We start from the raw sequence: 13,352 nt of genomic DNA on the forward strand, positions 1-13,352 counted from the left end.
TTGTTTTGACCTGGATGTTGTTCAACTTCTTGAGTGTTGTTGGAACTGAACTCACCCAGGCAAGTGGGATATATTCAAGGTGACAATTGACTTTTGCCTTGTATGTGGTGGAAGGTTTTGGAGAATCAGAAAAAAGTTACCACAACAGGATTCCTAGCATCTGACTAGCTCTTGCAGCTACAGTATTTATATGGCTAGTCCAGTTCAGTTTCTGATCGATGTTCACCCCCAGGAAGTTGATAGTGGGGGATCCAGTAATGGCAATATCATTGAATAAACAGTGATAGAAAGATCGTCTCTTTTTGGTGATGGTCATTTCCTGGCACTTAAGTGAAAGGCAATGGAAAGAAAAAGTACAAAAGTGGCAAACAACAGTAGGACAGAGCAGCAAGTGGGAGGCATTGTAGAGTGGGATGACGATGGGTGAATGAAAACCAATACTTCCCCTTCATTACCCAGAGGAATAAAATAAAAATTCAATTTTTTTTCCCATATGGGAAAACCCAGTCTGGTTTATCTTCAGAGTTTTCTACATAGCATTGGAAATCCCCATGGGGTGTTTTACTCTATATGGTAAAAGAGGGGGCTGCAACTGTGAACAAAAATAAGGTTTAAGTTCTTCTAGCGTTCTTAAAACTTATCAAATCATGTGAAGTCCTTTAAATTCTGCAGCAGTTTGACTGTTTGAAAAATACTAAAACATTTCAAATAGCATTAATATCTTGATTGTTTGTAACCACTTTAAAAGCCAGAAATTTAAAACCAGTTCATATTCCTAGCAGGATCAGCACAAGACTGAAAAAGCACCACATTGCAAACAACCTTAGCAATAGGAGGATTCAAAGAGGAGTACAGGTACAGTATCAAATCTGGCCATCAAAAAAACCAGTGACGCAACATGATGAAAAAGCAATAATTTTTTAAGCTGTCATACAGGAATTTCAATTATTGTTAGATGAGTGAAATAACTTACTGGTTCATTGGACAGTACTGGTGCTGCATTGATACAGTGGTATGCCAAATCGGTTGTAGACTGTATACCTAGCTTTCCTTGCTGTCCAAATTATCTGAGCCACCCCTGACCTAACCCACCCAACCTGAACCATGTGACTCAAAAGACCTGCAGGAGCCAAAAGCCAGCAATGGACTTAGTCCCAAGGTTGCTGGTTTTGAGACACCGTTACTGTACAGATATAAATCATTTAAATGCAACACTCAGTCTGAGAAAAATACACCTGAATTAATTTCTGTGAATATTAAAAAAACACAGTAAATCACATGCTATATATGAGCTTCAGTACATCAGTTATTTCTGAATAAAAATGTAAATAGAGAATTGCATGTATCTGTACATGCTTTAATCCAACCAATTGCAAATTTTGAGAAGTGTCTTTAACTTCAGAAATATCTGCCATGCACCACAGTTGCAAAATCAGTCTAAATGAAGCTAAATGACATTGATCCAAAAATATGTTAGGAGGGGTTGACTTAAAATTCAGTCAAAAGAATAAGCTTTAAAGAGAGTAGGACCAAATTACTGCAGATGGAATCTGAACTGAAAACTAAAGATGCTGGCAATCACAGTGGGTCATACAGCATCCATGAAAAGAAAGCAAGCTAACGTTGAGTCTAGATGACTCCTTGTCAGAGCTGAAGTGAAGTGTGGAGGGGGAAGCAGTTATGCAATATAGAGTGGGGGGGAAGGAATGTTGATGGTTCAGAATAAGTGATTGGAATATGAGAATGGCAGAACAATGGTGTGGCTTTATGGAAAGAACAGACAGTCCACTGGGAAGTGGGGAGGAGAGAAAGGGTGACAGAGAATGTAACAAACAAAGCTCAAAGAAAGCGAAGGAATGGGTTCACAATTTGAAGGTGTTGTACTCAACGTTGAGCCCAAAAGGTTGTGAGCTGCCTAATCTGAAGATGAAATGTTGCTCCGCCAGTTTGCGCTGTGATTCACTGGAGCATTGCAGCATGCAGAGGACAGGGCATGTGAGCAAGAGGTTGTGTTAAAATGAGCAGCTACAGGAAGGTTGATTCACGCTTGTGCATGGACCAGAGGTATTCTGCAAAGCGGTCACCCAGTCTGTGTTTGGTTTCTCTAATGTAGAGTAGGCCACATTGGGTACAGTGAATATAATAAACAAGATTGAAGAAGGTAGAGTGAAATGCTGCTTCACCTGATTTTCCTGCTCCTTGGATGCTGTCTGAACTGCTGTGCTTTTCCAGCAACACTAATCCAGAATCCTGTTTAAGCCTTGGATGGTGAGCAGGAAGGAAGTGAAAGGGCAGGTGTTGCACCTTCCATGGTTACATGGGAAGGTGCTATGGGAAAGGGTGGGTGGTATTGATGGTCAAGGCATGGACTAAGGTGTCCCAGAGTGAATGATTCCCGTGAAATGCAGACAGGGGGAGTGAGGGGAAGATATGTTTGGTGGTGGGATTCTGTTCGAGGTATCTGAAACGGCGGAGAATGATCCTTTGGATGGGGAAGCTGGTGGGATGAAAAGTGAGAACATGGGGGAATGGATCATGCTGTTAAGAGTGTTGGGAAGGGGTAAGGGTAGAAGCACAGGTGATAGGCTGGATGCAGTTCAGGGCCCTTTAACCACAATGGATGGAAAAACCACAGTTATGGAAGAAGGAAGCAATGTCAAGAAGGTGGTATTGTCCAAACAGATATGATGTAGGCGAAGGAACTGAGAGAATGGGATAGAATTCTTGTAGGATGTGGGGTGGCAAGAGTTGTGACCAATGTAACTATGGGAGTCAGTGACTTTGGATGGAGCGAGAAGTGGAATTTATGATGCCATTAATCTGTTTATGGCCCACTTCAGGCATTTATTTCAAATCACAAAAGCTTCAGACACATTCACACACATCAAGTAGCACGTCTGATCTGTCTAATGCGTTAGGTGTAGGCTCCAGTCTCTTTGGAGATGTGGACTGAAACCCTGCTATTGCTAAAATGGTCTCTTGTGATGCAGTAGTAGTGTCCCTACTTCTGAGCCAGAGGCCCAGCTCTCCAGAAGGGAGTTGTAACACATCCGAACAGATCGATTTAAAGAAACGTCAAAAGACTTCACAACACACTGAATTGTCAAGGACTGTTTGTGTTGGAAGTTCTTGATAATTGGATAGCCTGCCTCCTAATAAAAAGCATCTGATATTCAGCCTTGCTTGGTCAGATGAGGAAAAGCAAGGAGAGTGACTTATTTATGTTTGTAGCATATATAATCTAATTCTTAAAGCAGAGCAAGTAATTGTTGATCCTGAGGCATTACCTAAAATACACAACAATATATAAGGAAAAGGACACAACACAATAACTAAGTTGACAAGGACAGAGGAAAAGAAAAGTACAGGACAGGAATCTCTACTGATCAGCCAGCAATTTGAGAAAAACATAATAATTTTAGACAAGGTGAAATCAATCGCTTAAATTTTGGGTACAGTATTTGAATCATCTAACAGCAATGATGTTAGTTGCAATGGAGTTCACATTTTGTTTCATCATTGACGACCAGTTCTTTTGCTGCCAAGACCATTTTTCCTTTATCACTCACTCAATCACTCATGTTGCTTTTTTCTATTAAGGATGCAACAGAAAAACTACCATGTTGACCTTGGTCACCTTCCCTAATATCTGAGACAACATGCTGACCTCATTAAATTTGGACTTGTATGTGAACAAGACAATCAAAAATAGAACACAGAACAGAACAGTACAGTACAGAACAGGCCCTTCAGCCCACGATGTTGTGTCGACCATTGATCCTCATGTAAAGTAAACCTAAAGTACGAACCCTCAAATTCCTGTGACCATATGCATGTCCAGCAAATATCCACAATGACCTCGCTTCCACAACTGCTGCTGGCAACGCATTCCATGCTCTCACAACTCTCTACGTAAAGAACCCGCCTCTGACATCCCCTCTATACTTTCTGCCAAACAGCTTAAAACTATGACCCCTCGTGTTAACAATTTCTGATCTGGGGAAAAGTCTCTGGCTTTCAACTCTATCGATGCCTCTCATTATCTTGTACACCTCAATTAGGTCCCCTCTCTTCCTTCTTTTTTTCCAATCAAAAAAGTCCAAGCTCAGTCAACCTCTCTTCGTAAGATAAGCCCGCCATTCCAGGCAGCATTCTGGTAAACCTCCTCTGAACCCTCTCCAAAGCATCCACATCTTTCCTATAATAGGGCGACCAGCACTGGACACAGTATTCCAAGTGCGGTCTAACCAAAGTTTTATAGAGCTGCAACAAGATCTCATGGCTCTTAAACTCAATCCCTCTGTTAATGAAAGCTAAAACACCATATGCTTTCTTAACAACCCTGTCCACTTGGGTGGCAATTTTAAGGGATCTATGTACCTGCACACCAAGACCCCGCTGTTCCTCCACACTGCCAAGAATCCTGTCTTTAATCCTGTACTCAACTTTCAAGTTCGACCTTCCAAAATGCATCACTTCGCATTTATCCAGATTGAACTCCATCTGCCACCTCTCAGCCCATCTCTGCATCCTGTCAATGTCACGCTGCAGCCTACAACAGTCCTCTATACTGTCAACGACACCTCCAACCTTTGTGTCGTCTGCAAACTTGCTGACCCATCCTTTAATCCACTCATCCAAGTCATTAATAAAAATTACAAAGAGTAGAGGCCCAAGAACAGAGCCCTGTGGAACACCACTCACCACTGACTTCCAGGCAGAATACTTTCCTTCCACTACCACTCGCTGTCTTCTGTCGACCAGCCAATTCTGTATCCAGACAGCTAACTTTCCCTGCATTCCATTCCTCCTGACCTTCTGAACGAGCCTACTATGGGGAACCTTATCAAATGCCTTGCTGAAGTCCATATACACCACATCCACCGCTCGACCCTCATCAACTTGTCTAGTAACATCCTCAAAGAACTCAATAAGATTTGTGATGCATGACTTGCCCCTCACAAAGCCATGCTGACTGCATTTAATCAAGCAATGCTCTTCCAGATAGTCATAAATCCTATCCCTCAGAATCCTTTCTAACACCTTGCAGATGACAGACGTGAGACTGACTGGTCTGTAATTGCCGGGGATTTCCCTATTTCCTTTCTTGAAGAGAGGAATTACATTTGCCTCCCTCCGGTCCTCAGGTACAACTCCGGTGGAGAGCGAGGATGCAAAGATCTTCGCAAGCGGCGAAGCAATCACATTTCTTGCTTCCCAAAGCAACCGAGGACAAATCTGGTCTGTTCCTGGCGACTTTTCAATCTTGATACTTGTCAAAATTTTCAGCACATCAGCTTCCTCAATCTTTATCCGTTCCAACATGCTTACCTGCTCCTCACTGGTTTCATTCACTACAAAGGTCCTTTTCTTTAGTAAAGACAGAAGCAAAAAACTCATTTAGGGCTTCCCCTACCTCCTCAGACTCTATACACAAGTTCCCTATGCTATCCCTGATCAGCTCTACTCTTTCTTTGATCATTCTCTTATTCCTCACATACATGTAAAATACCTTTGGATTCTTCCTAATCCTTCCTGCCAAGCCTTTTTCGTGCACCCTCCTGGCTCTCCTCAGGCCATTTTTGAGCTCCTTCCTCGCCTGCCTGTAATCCTCTAGAGCTGAGCAAGACCCTGGCTTCCTCCACCTTATGTAAGCTGCCTTCTTTCTTTGACGAGAAGCTCCTCCTAACATGTCTCATTAGATTTTAGAATCCTTACTGATGTATGCAGAAACTGAAGCAAAACAGTCTGTTTCCATGCTGTACATCTCTATGACTCTATATAAAAGTACAAATGATTCAATGCAAAGTAATGTATAGAAAACAAAAGAAAAAGGTGGGGGCAACATGAAAAGGACAGAAACAAATGTCACGGTCAGGCTTGAGATCTAATTTTCATTTTATAACAATCCTGTGAAGTGTCTAGGAGTATTTTATTATATTAAACAGACTAATATATGGTCACTTTGTCTAGACTATGCTTAATCTTTCTGAATATCAACCTAATGATGTTCATAAAGGTAACAGTTTTCTTTTTGATAAAAAACTTCCTTAAATAGTATTCTCCCTTTCAAGTGTTATGGACCAGACTAGACCCCTTCCAAATATTTTAAGGTTAGCCTAGACCCTAATATTTTCTTATTTTAAAGGTAGATATGAAATGGGTGTTCCACATGTGATGCAACTGGTCAAACCATTTGACGTTAAGCAAAACAATTTATTTAGATACTACAGTTAAAGGACAAACAAAAGAAAGAGGAATTAAAATAACTTAACTATTGGAAAATTTAACCAAATAATAGATACAGTACCTATTGCTAATTAACTGTTCCAATGCAGTAATATCCCATAAACAGACCCCTTGACAAAAAGGTAAATTCAGACACATTGTCATGTACAGTTTCCCAGTCCATGAGGGAACTACATCAAGAGAAATTTCAGAGAAAGTCATAGTGAGGAATCATTTACCCAAGTTTGCAACCCTTCTGGGATCCGAGAAGCTTCCAACTGCGACAGCTAAAAAAAACTAGGAAGAAGTGTGATTTGACAGAACTTAAAGGAGTCTTAACCCATTGACTTAGGCCAGCTCCCGTAGCCACTTTGCCAACTCTATCTTTACATCCTCTCTTCAAAAAAAAAACTCAGAACAAAATAACCTTTTTAAAGTGACAGCATTGTCACACAAGACAACATATTTGTAAGTAATCTATCAAAGAACCAAATTTCTCTCACACGTGATGGCAATCAATGTAAAATTGCTCACTTAGGAAAACTAAAAGGTTCTTTCTGGGATAACCATTCTTTTGAAACCAACATGAAGCAAAATCCAAAGCATAGATAACCTCGTGAATGACTTTCATAGCTGAATGTGGCATCTTCAAGATGCTGGGATTAAAATATTGTAAGCAGTCTGGAAACCTAAAAGGTAATTCTAACTGTGACAGGTGCTGATTTCTCTGCCTCAAAACAAAATATCACTGATATAATTGGGGTGTTGTTGCAAATTTCAAAAAGTTATAAGGGAGCAGACTGGGAGATCAAATCTGATATCATTGGTCTTAAAAGAAGTATAAAAATTTAATCTTCCTGGTACAATAGAAGAAACTCTGCCACAGTATTAAGTAAATGAAATTTGCTCATTAAATGAAAGAAAACCCACCGGTCTGTATTTTCTGATCAGCACTGGTTGAAAGGGGCATAATTTAAGGAGTGTAATCATAATTAATACCTGCCCACTGACATTCGTTGGGCTTTAAAACTGCTATTTGTGGTATTTAGAAAACTAAGACAACATGCTGCCCTCTACAGGATATTTGGGACATATGAGCAATAGAAGCAGGTTTTAAAATCCTTACTGACACATGCAGACATATAAGTTAAATGTATAAATGATTTCAATGAAAAGTTATGTATAGAAAGCAAAAGGGGACAACACATGAAAGGGACAGAAATGTAATTTTTAAAAAGTCTCCAATAATTAAAATTTAAAGAAATTAAACTTCACTTTTAAGAAACTAAATTTTCTGTGCCAGTTGTTTGGTTGCAAGTAACCCTTATCCTGTCACTAAACATTCACTGATATTTGAATCCACAAACCTTAACCTTCTCCTAGACTCTCTGAGTAACTGAAGACGTATGGTGCAATGAAGCTTGAATAGGAACACCATAACTTGGAGAGCAACTTCCTCATTTCCATGTTTATCAGCATCTGTTTGAATGTCTACATTATGTAGAACTCCAGGCCAATGTATGCAGTCTCTGTCCGATTTGCCCATTCATAAAAATAAATGCTGATTGCTAAGTCACTGATATGAAACTCAATGTCTATTCCATGACCTAATTTCTATGAAATTAACTATCCATTGTAAATGGTCATCTCTCCTCAAATTCGGTCTCTCTTCATTATAAAGTCACTGTCATCAATACCTGTTTAAAAAAAAGAGTTCACCAGATCATACAAGGACGGTAGGTTTCCTTAACTGTGGGAGAATGAAGCAGCATTTGGGATTTTCACAGCAACATTTCACTGTCGATAATAAATGAATTTAAATTGTGGATGCTGTCTGGGTTATTAGTTCAGACTTCTGGATTGCTAGCCCAATTGGATATCCATTACTGAAAACAACAAGTGCTGGAGATCACATCCATGGAAAGATAGCAAGCTAATGTGGAGTCTAGATGAGTTTTCATCAGAGCTCCATTATATTTCACACTTTTATATCCTTCTAACTTTAACTTTACATTGGTTCCCAAACCACCAAAGCCTCAAGTTTAAAACTCTTTATATTCAAATCCCTATGTGGCCTTGGCTCTCGATGTCAAAATTGATTCTGATCGTAGGAGACCCTCTGAAATGGCTATTGAGAACATAGAACATAGAACAATACAGCACAGAACAGGCCCTTCGGCCCATGATGTTGTGCCGAACATTTGTCCCAGCTTAAGCACCCATCCATGTACCTATCCAATTGCTGCTTAATGGTCACCAATGATTCTGACTCTGCCACTCCCACAGGCAGTGCATTCCATGCCCCCACCATTCTCTGGGTAAAGAACCTACCCCTGACCCCCCCCCCCTCTACCTTCCACCCTTCACCTAAAATTTATGTCCCCTTATAACACTCTGTTGTACCCGGGGAAAAAGTCTCTGACTGTCTACTCTATCTATTCCCCTAATCATCTTATAAACTCTATCAAGTCACCCCTCATCCTTCGGCTTTCCAATGAGAAAAGGCCTAGCACTCTCAACCTATCCTTGTACGACCTATTCTCCATTCCAGGCAACATCCTGGTAAATCTCCTCTGCACCCTCTCCAAAGCTTCCACATCCTTCCTAAAGTGAGGCGACCAGAACTGCACACAGTACTCCAAATGTGGCCTTACCAAGGTCCTATACAGCTGCAACATCACTTCACGACTCTTGAATTCAATCCCTCTGCTAATGAACGCTAATACACCATAGGCCTTCTTACAAGCTCTATCCACCTGAGTGGCAACTTTCAAAGAGCTATGAACATAGACCCCAAGATCCCTCTGCTCCTCCACCTTACTAAGAACCCTACCGTTAACCCTGCATTCCACATTCTTATTTGTCCTTCCAAAATGGACAACTTGACAGGGTTGAAATCCATCTGCCACTCCTCAGCCCAGCTCTGCATAATATCTAAGTCTCTTTGCAGCCGACAACAGCCCTCCTCACTATCCACAACTCCACCAATCTTTGTATCATCTGCAAATTTTCTGACCCACCCTTCGACTCACTCTTCCAAGTCATTAATAAAAATTACAAACAGCAGAGGACCCAGAACTGATCCCTGCGGAACTCTACTTGTAACTGGGCTCCAGGCTGAATATTTACCATCTACGACCACTCTCTGCCTTCGACCGGTTAGCCAGTTCTCTATCCAACTGGCCAAATTTCCCACTATCCCATGCCTCCTGACTTTCCGCATAAGCCTACCACGGGGAACCTTATTGAATGCCTTACTAAAATCCATGTACACTACATCCACTGCTCTACCCTCATCCACATGCTTGGTCACCTCCTCAAAGAATTCAATAAGACTTGTAAGGCAAGATCGACCCCTCACAAATCCGTGCTGGCTGTGCCTAATCAAGCAGTGTCTTTCCAGATACTCAAATCCTATCCCTCAGTACCCTTTCCATTACTTTGCCTACCACTGAAGTAAGACTAACTGGCCTGTAATTCCCGGGGTTATCCCTATTTCCTTTTTTGAACATGGGCACAATATTCGCCGCTCTCCAGTCCCCTGGTGCCACCCCCATTGACAGTGATGACGAAAAGATCATTGCCAACGGCTCTGCAATTTCCTCTCTTGCTTCCCACATAATCCTAGGATATATCCCGTCAGGCCCAGGGGACTTGTCTATCCTCAAATGCCCAACACATCTTCCTTCCTAACAAGTATCTCCTCTAGCTTACCAGTCTGTTTCATACTCTCCTCTTCAACAATATGGTCCCTCTCATTTGTAAATACTGAAGAAAAGTACTCATTCAAGACCTCTCCTATCTCTTCCGACTCAATACACAATCTCCCACTACTGTCCTTGATCGGATCTACCCTCGTTCTCTTCATTCTCATATTTCTCACATACGCATAAAAGGCCTTGGGGTTATCCTTGATCCTACCCGCCAAAAGATTTTTCATGCCCTCTCTTAGCTCTCCTAATCCCTTTCTTCAGTTCCCTCCTGGCTATCCTGTATCCCTCCAATGGTCTGTCTGAACCTTGCTTCTTCAGACTTATGTAAGCCTCCTTCTTCCTCCTTACCAGATATTCAACCTCCCTCGTCAACCAAGGTTCCCTCACACGACCATCTCTTTCCTGCCTGACAGGTATATACATATCAAGGACACGTCGTATCTGTTCCTTGAAAAAGTTCCACATTTCAACGACATCCTTCCCTGACAGCCTATGCTCCTCAGATCCTGTCTTGCAGCATCATATTTACCCTTCCCCCAATTGTAAAACCTACCCTGTTGCATGCACCTATCTCTCTCCATAACCAAGGTGAAAGTCACAGAATTGTGGTCACCATCACCAAAATCCTCACCCACTAACAAGCCCCATCACTTGTCCAGGTTCGTTACTGAGTACCAAATCCAATATGGCCTCCCCTCTGGTCGGACAATCTACATACTGAGTTAGAAAAGCTTCCTGGACACAGTGCACAAACACCGCCCCATTCAATCTACTTGATCTAGATAGCTTCCAATCAATATTTGGGAAGTTGAAATCGCCCATGACGACTACCCTATGGCTTCTGCACCTTTCCAAAATCTGTTTAACAATCTGTTTCTCCACATCTCTGCTGCTATTGGGGGGCCTATAGTAAACACCCAACAAGGTGACAGCTCCTTTCCTATTTCTGACTTCAGCCCATACTACCTCCAAAGGCAGATCCCCCTCAAACTGGCTTTCTGCAGCCATTATACCATTTCTAATTAGCAACGCCACACCCCCTCCTTTTTTAACCACCCTCCCTAATCTTACTGAAACATCTGTAACCAGGAACCTCCAACAACCATTCCTGTCCCTCTTCTATCCACGTTTCCATGATGGCCACAACATCGTAGTCCCAAGTACCAATCCACGCCTTAAGTTCACCCACCTTATTTCTGATACTCCTTGCGTTGAAGTTTACACACTTGAACCCATCTCTGTGTCCGCAAGTATTCCCTGTCAGTGCTACCTTCTCCACAGCCTCCCTACATTCTTGGGCATCCTGAAAAACAGCTAACCTACTTGCTGGACGACAAGTCCGGATCCCATCCCCCTGCCAAATTAGTTTAAACCTCCCCGAAGAGTGCTAGCAAACCTACCTCCCAGGATATTGGTGCCCTTCTGGTTCAGGTGCAACCCGTCCTGCTTGTACAGGTCCCACCTTCCCCAGAATGCAGTCCAATCGTCCAAATACCTGAAGCCCTCCCTCCTACACCATCCTTGCAGCCACGTGTTCAACTGCACTCTCTCCCTATTCCTTGCCTCACTGTCACGTGGCATCGGCAACAACCCAGAGATGACGACTCTGTCCGTCCTAGCTTTTAGCTTCCAGCCTAACTCCCTGAGCTCCTGAATGACCTCCCCACCCCTCTTCCTACCTATGTCGTTGGTGCCAATGTGCACCACGACTTCTGGCTGCACACCTTCCCTATTTGTATAATCCCTCCCAACTCTCTTGGTTGCCATATATTTCAGTTGCTGGATTAGTGGTGCTGGAAGAGCACAGCAGTTCAGGCAGCATCCAATGAGCAGCTCGTTGGATGCTGCCTGAACTGCTGTGCTCTTCCAGCACCACTAATCCAGTATTTGATTTTTAGCATCTGCAGTCATTGTTTTTACCTTATATATTTCAGTTGCCCAGTCTTCATGTACTGGAATTCCCTCTCTAAACTATGCTTCCTTCTTTTTTTAAACTGACCCACTAACAACGCTTTTAATATATCCCTGAGTTTAGCATTCATTTTTATCCTGTCATGCCACTTAAGTTTGTTGGAGCTTAGTTCGATGTTAAAACCGCAATAAAGAATTGCAAGCTCTATGAGACATCTGTCAACATTCAGTACAAGGGATGGCATTAACAAGTGGAAGACAAACTATGATCAATGCATCGTCAAAAGCTACTCACCCAACCATCCTTCACACCCCCCCACCGGCCCTTACCTTCCTTCCACAACAATGCGAGACAAAGCAAATAGTTTATACAGAGAGCATTGTAATTGAAGTCACACCACACTCCCTGATCCAAACCCTCACATTGACAGCTTCTCTAACATCTCTACTTTCCACACCCAATGCAGGCCATGCTCTTTCTGGTCTAATGTGTTGCAATACTGACATTCCTGATCCCTTCATCCACAGGCATCGTCTGCAACAAGTTGAATATACTTCACCAAAAGTAAACAAACAGGGATATTGAACCCATCTGAACTTTTCCTGTGTTTTTTTAAAATTTGCCACATAATTAATAACCTCAAGCTCAGCCAAACCTCTCTATCTGCATGAATGATTTATTCATTCACTCCACACAGAGAGGCTGGAGACTCACGCCAAAACAAAAATCAAGCTATTTGCACAACATACACAGGACAATCAAACTGAACAAGTCTTGTCTGAAGTGAAAGAAAAGTGTTTAGAAACCCGACCTCAGTCTCTTGATGATTTGGAAATGCCGGTGTTGGACTGGGGTGTACAAAGTTAAAAATCTCACAACTCCAGATTATACTCTAATAGGTTGAATTGGACGCACTAGCTTTCGGAGCGCTGCTCCTTCATTAGGTGGTTGTGGAAGACACAATTCTTCATCTGAGAGACTTAACAACCAATCAAGGTATTTTTCAATATATAATTTCGGTTACATCACACAGTAAACTTTTGCTATAAATTCTGTGTTTTACAATTGTGTCCTCCACAACCACCTGATGAAGGAGCGGCGCTCCGAAAGCTAGTGCTTCCAATTAAACCTGTTGGACTATAACCTGGTGTTGTGTGATATTTAACTCTGTCCACCCCAGTCCAACACCGGCATCTCCAAATCATAAAAAGACTGAGGTCGGGTTTCTAAAACGGAAAGACAGACTGAGAAACGAGCCAGAAACAGAGCCGTAGCTTTGGTTTCTCAGCCCCTGCCGGACGCCCGACTCCGTTTGAACGCTGCGAGCGTCTATTTATGAGGAAACGTTGGTTTTTAAAAACTGGAGCGACGCTTGAGGAAAACTTACACCTCCATCCTGACCCCCCCCCGCTCTCCGGCCCTGACAGCCGCTCACACGCCCCGCAGCTCGGTCCGGCCCTCACTCCGGAGGAAAGAAACTGGCTGCACACGTCCACGTC

General features: G+C 42.4%; 1 protein-coding gene across 1 annotated transcript in view; it reads right to left on the minus strand.

Moving 5' to 3' along the window:
• Window positions 1-13,351, minus strand: part of crcp (calcitonin gene-related peptide-receptor component protein) — a 105,485-nt gene extending 92,134 nt beyond the window's left edge. The window contains exon 1 of the mRNA XM_072589624.1: window positions 13,241-13,351. Coding sequence (XP_072445725.1) covers window positions 13,241-13,248 — 8 coding nt within the window. The 5' untranslated portion in view covers window positions 13,249-13,351. The remainder of the gene's footprint in view (window positions 1-13,240) is intronic.
• Window position 13,352: the final 1 nt, after the last annotated feature.

The sequence above is a fragment of the Chiloscyllium punctatum genome, chromosome 19 (assembly GCF_047496795.1).
Source record: "Chiloscyllium punctatum isolate Juve2018m chromosome 19, sChiPun1.3, whole genome shotgun sequence".
NCBI classification, from domain to species: Eukaryota; Metazoa; Chordata; class Chondrichthyes; order Orectolobiformes; family Hemiscylliidae; genus Chiloscyllium; species Chiloscyllium punctatum.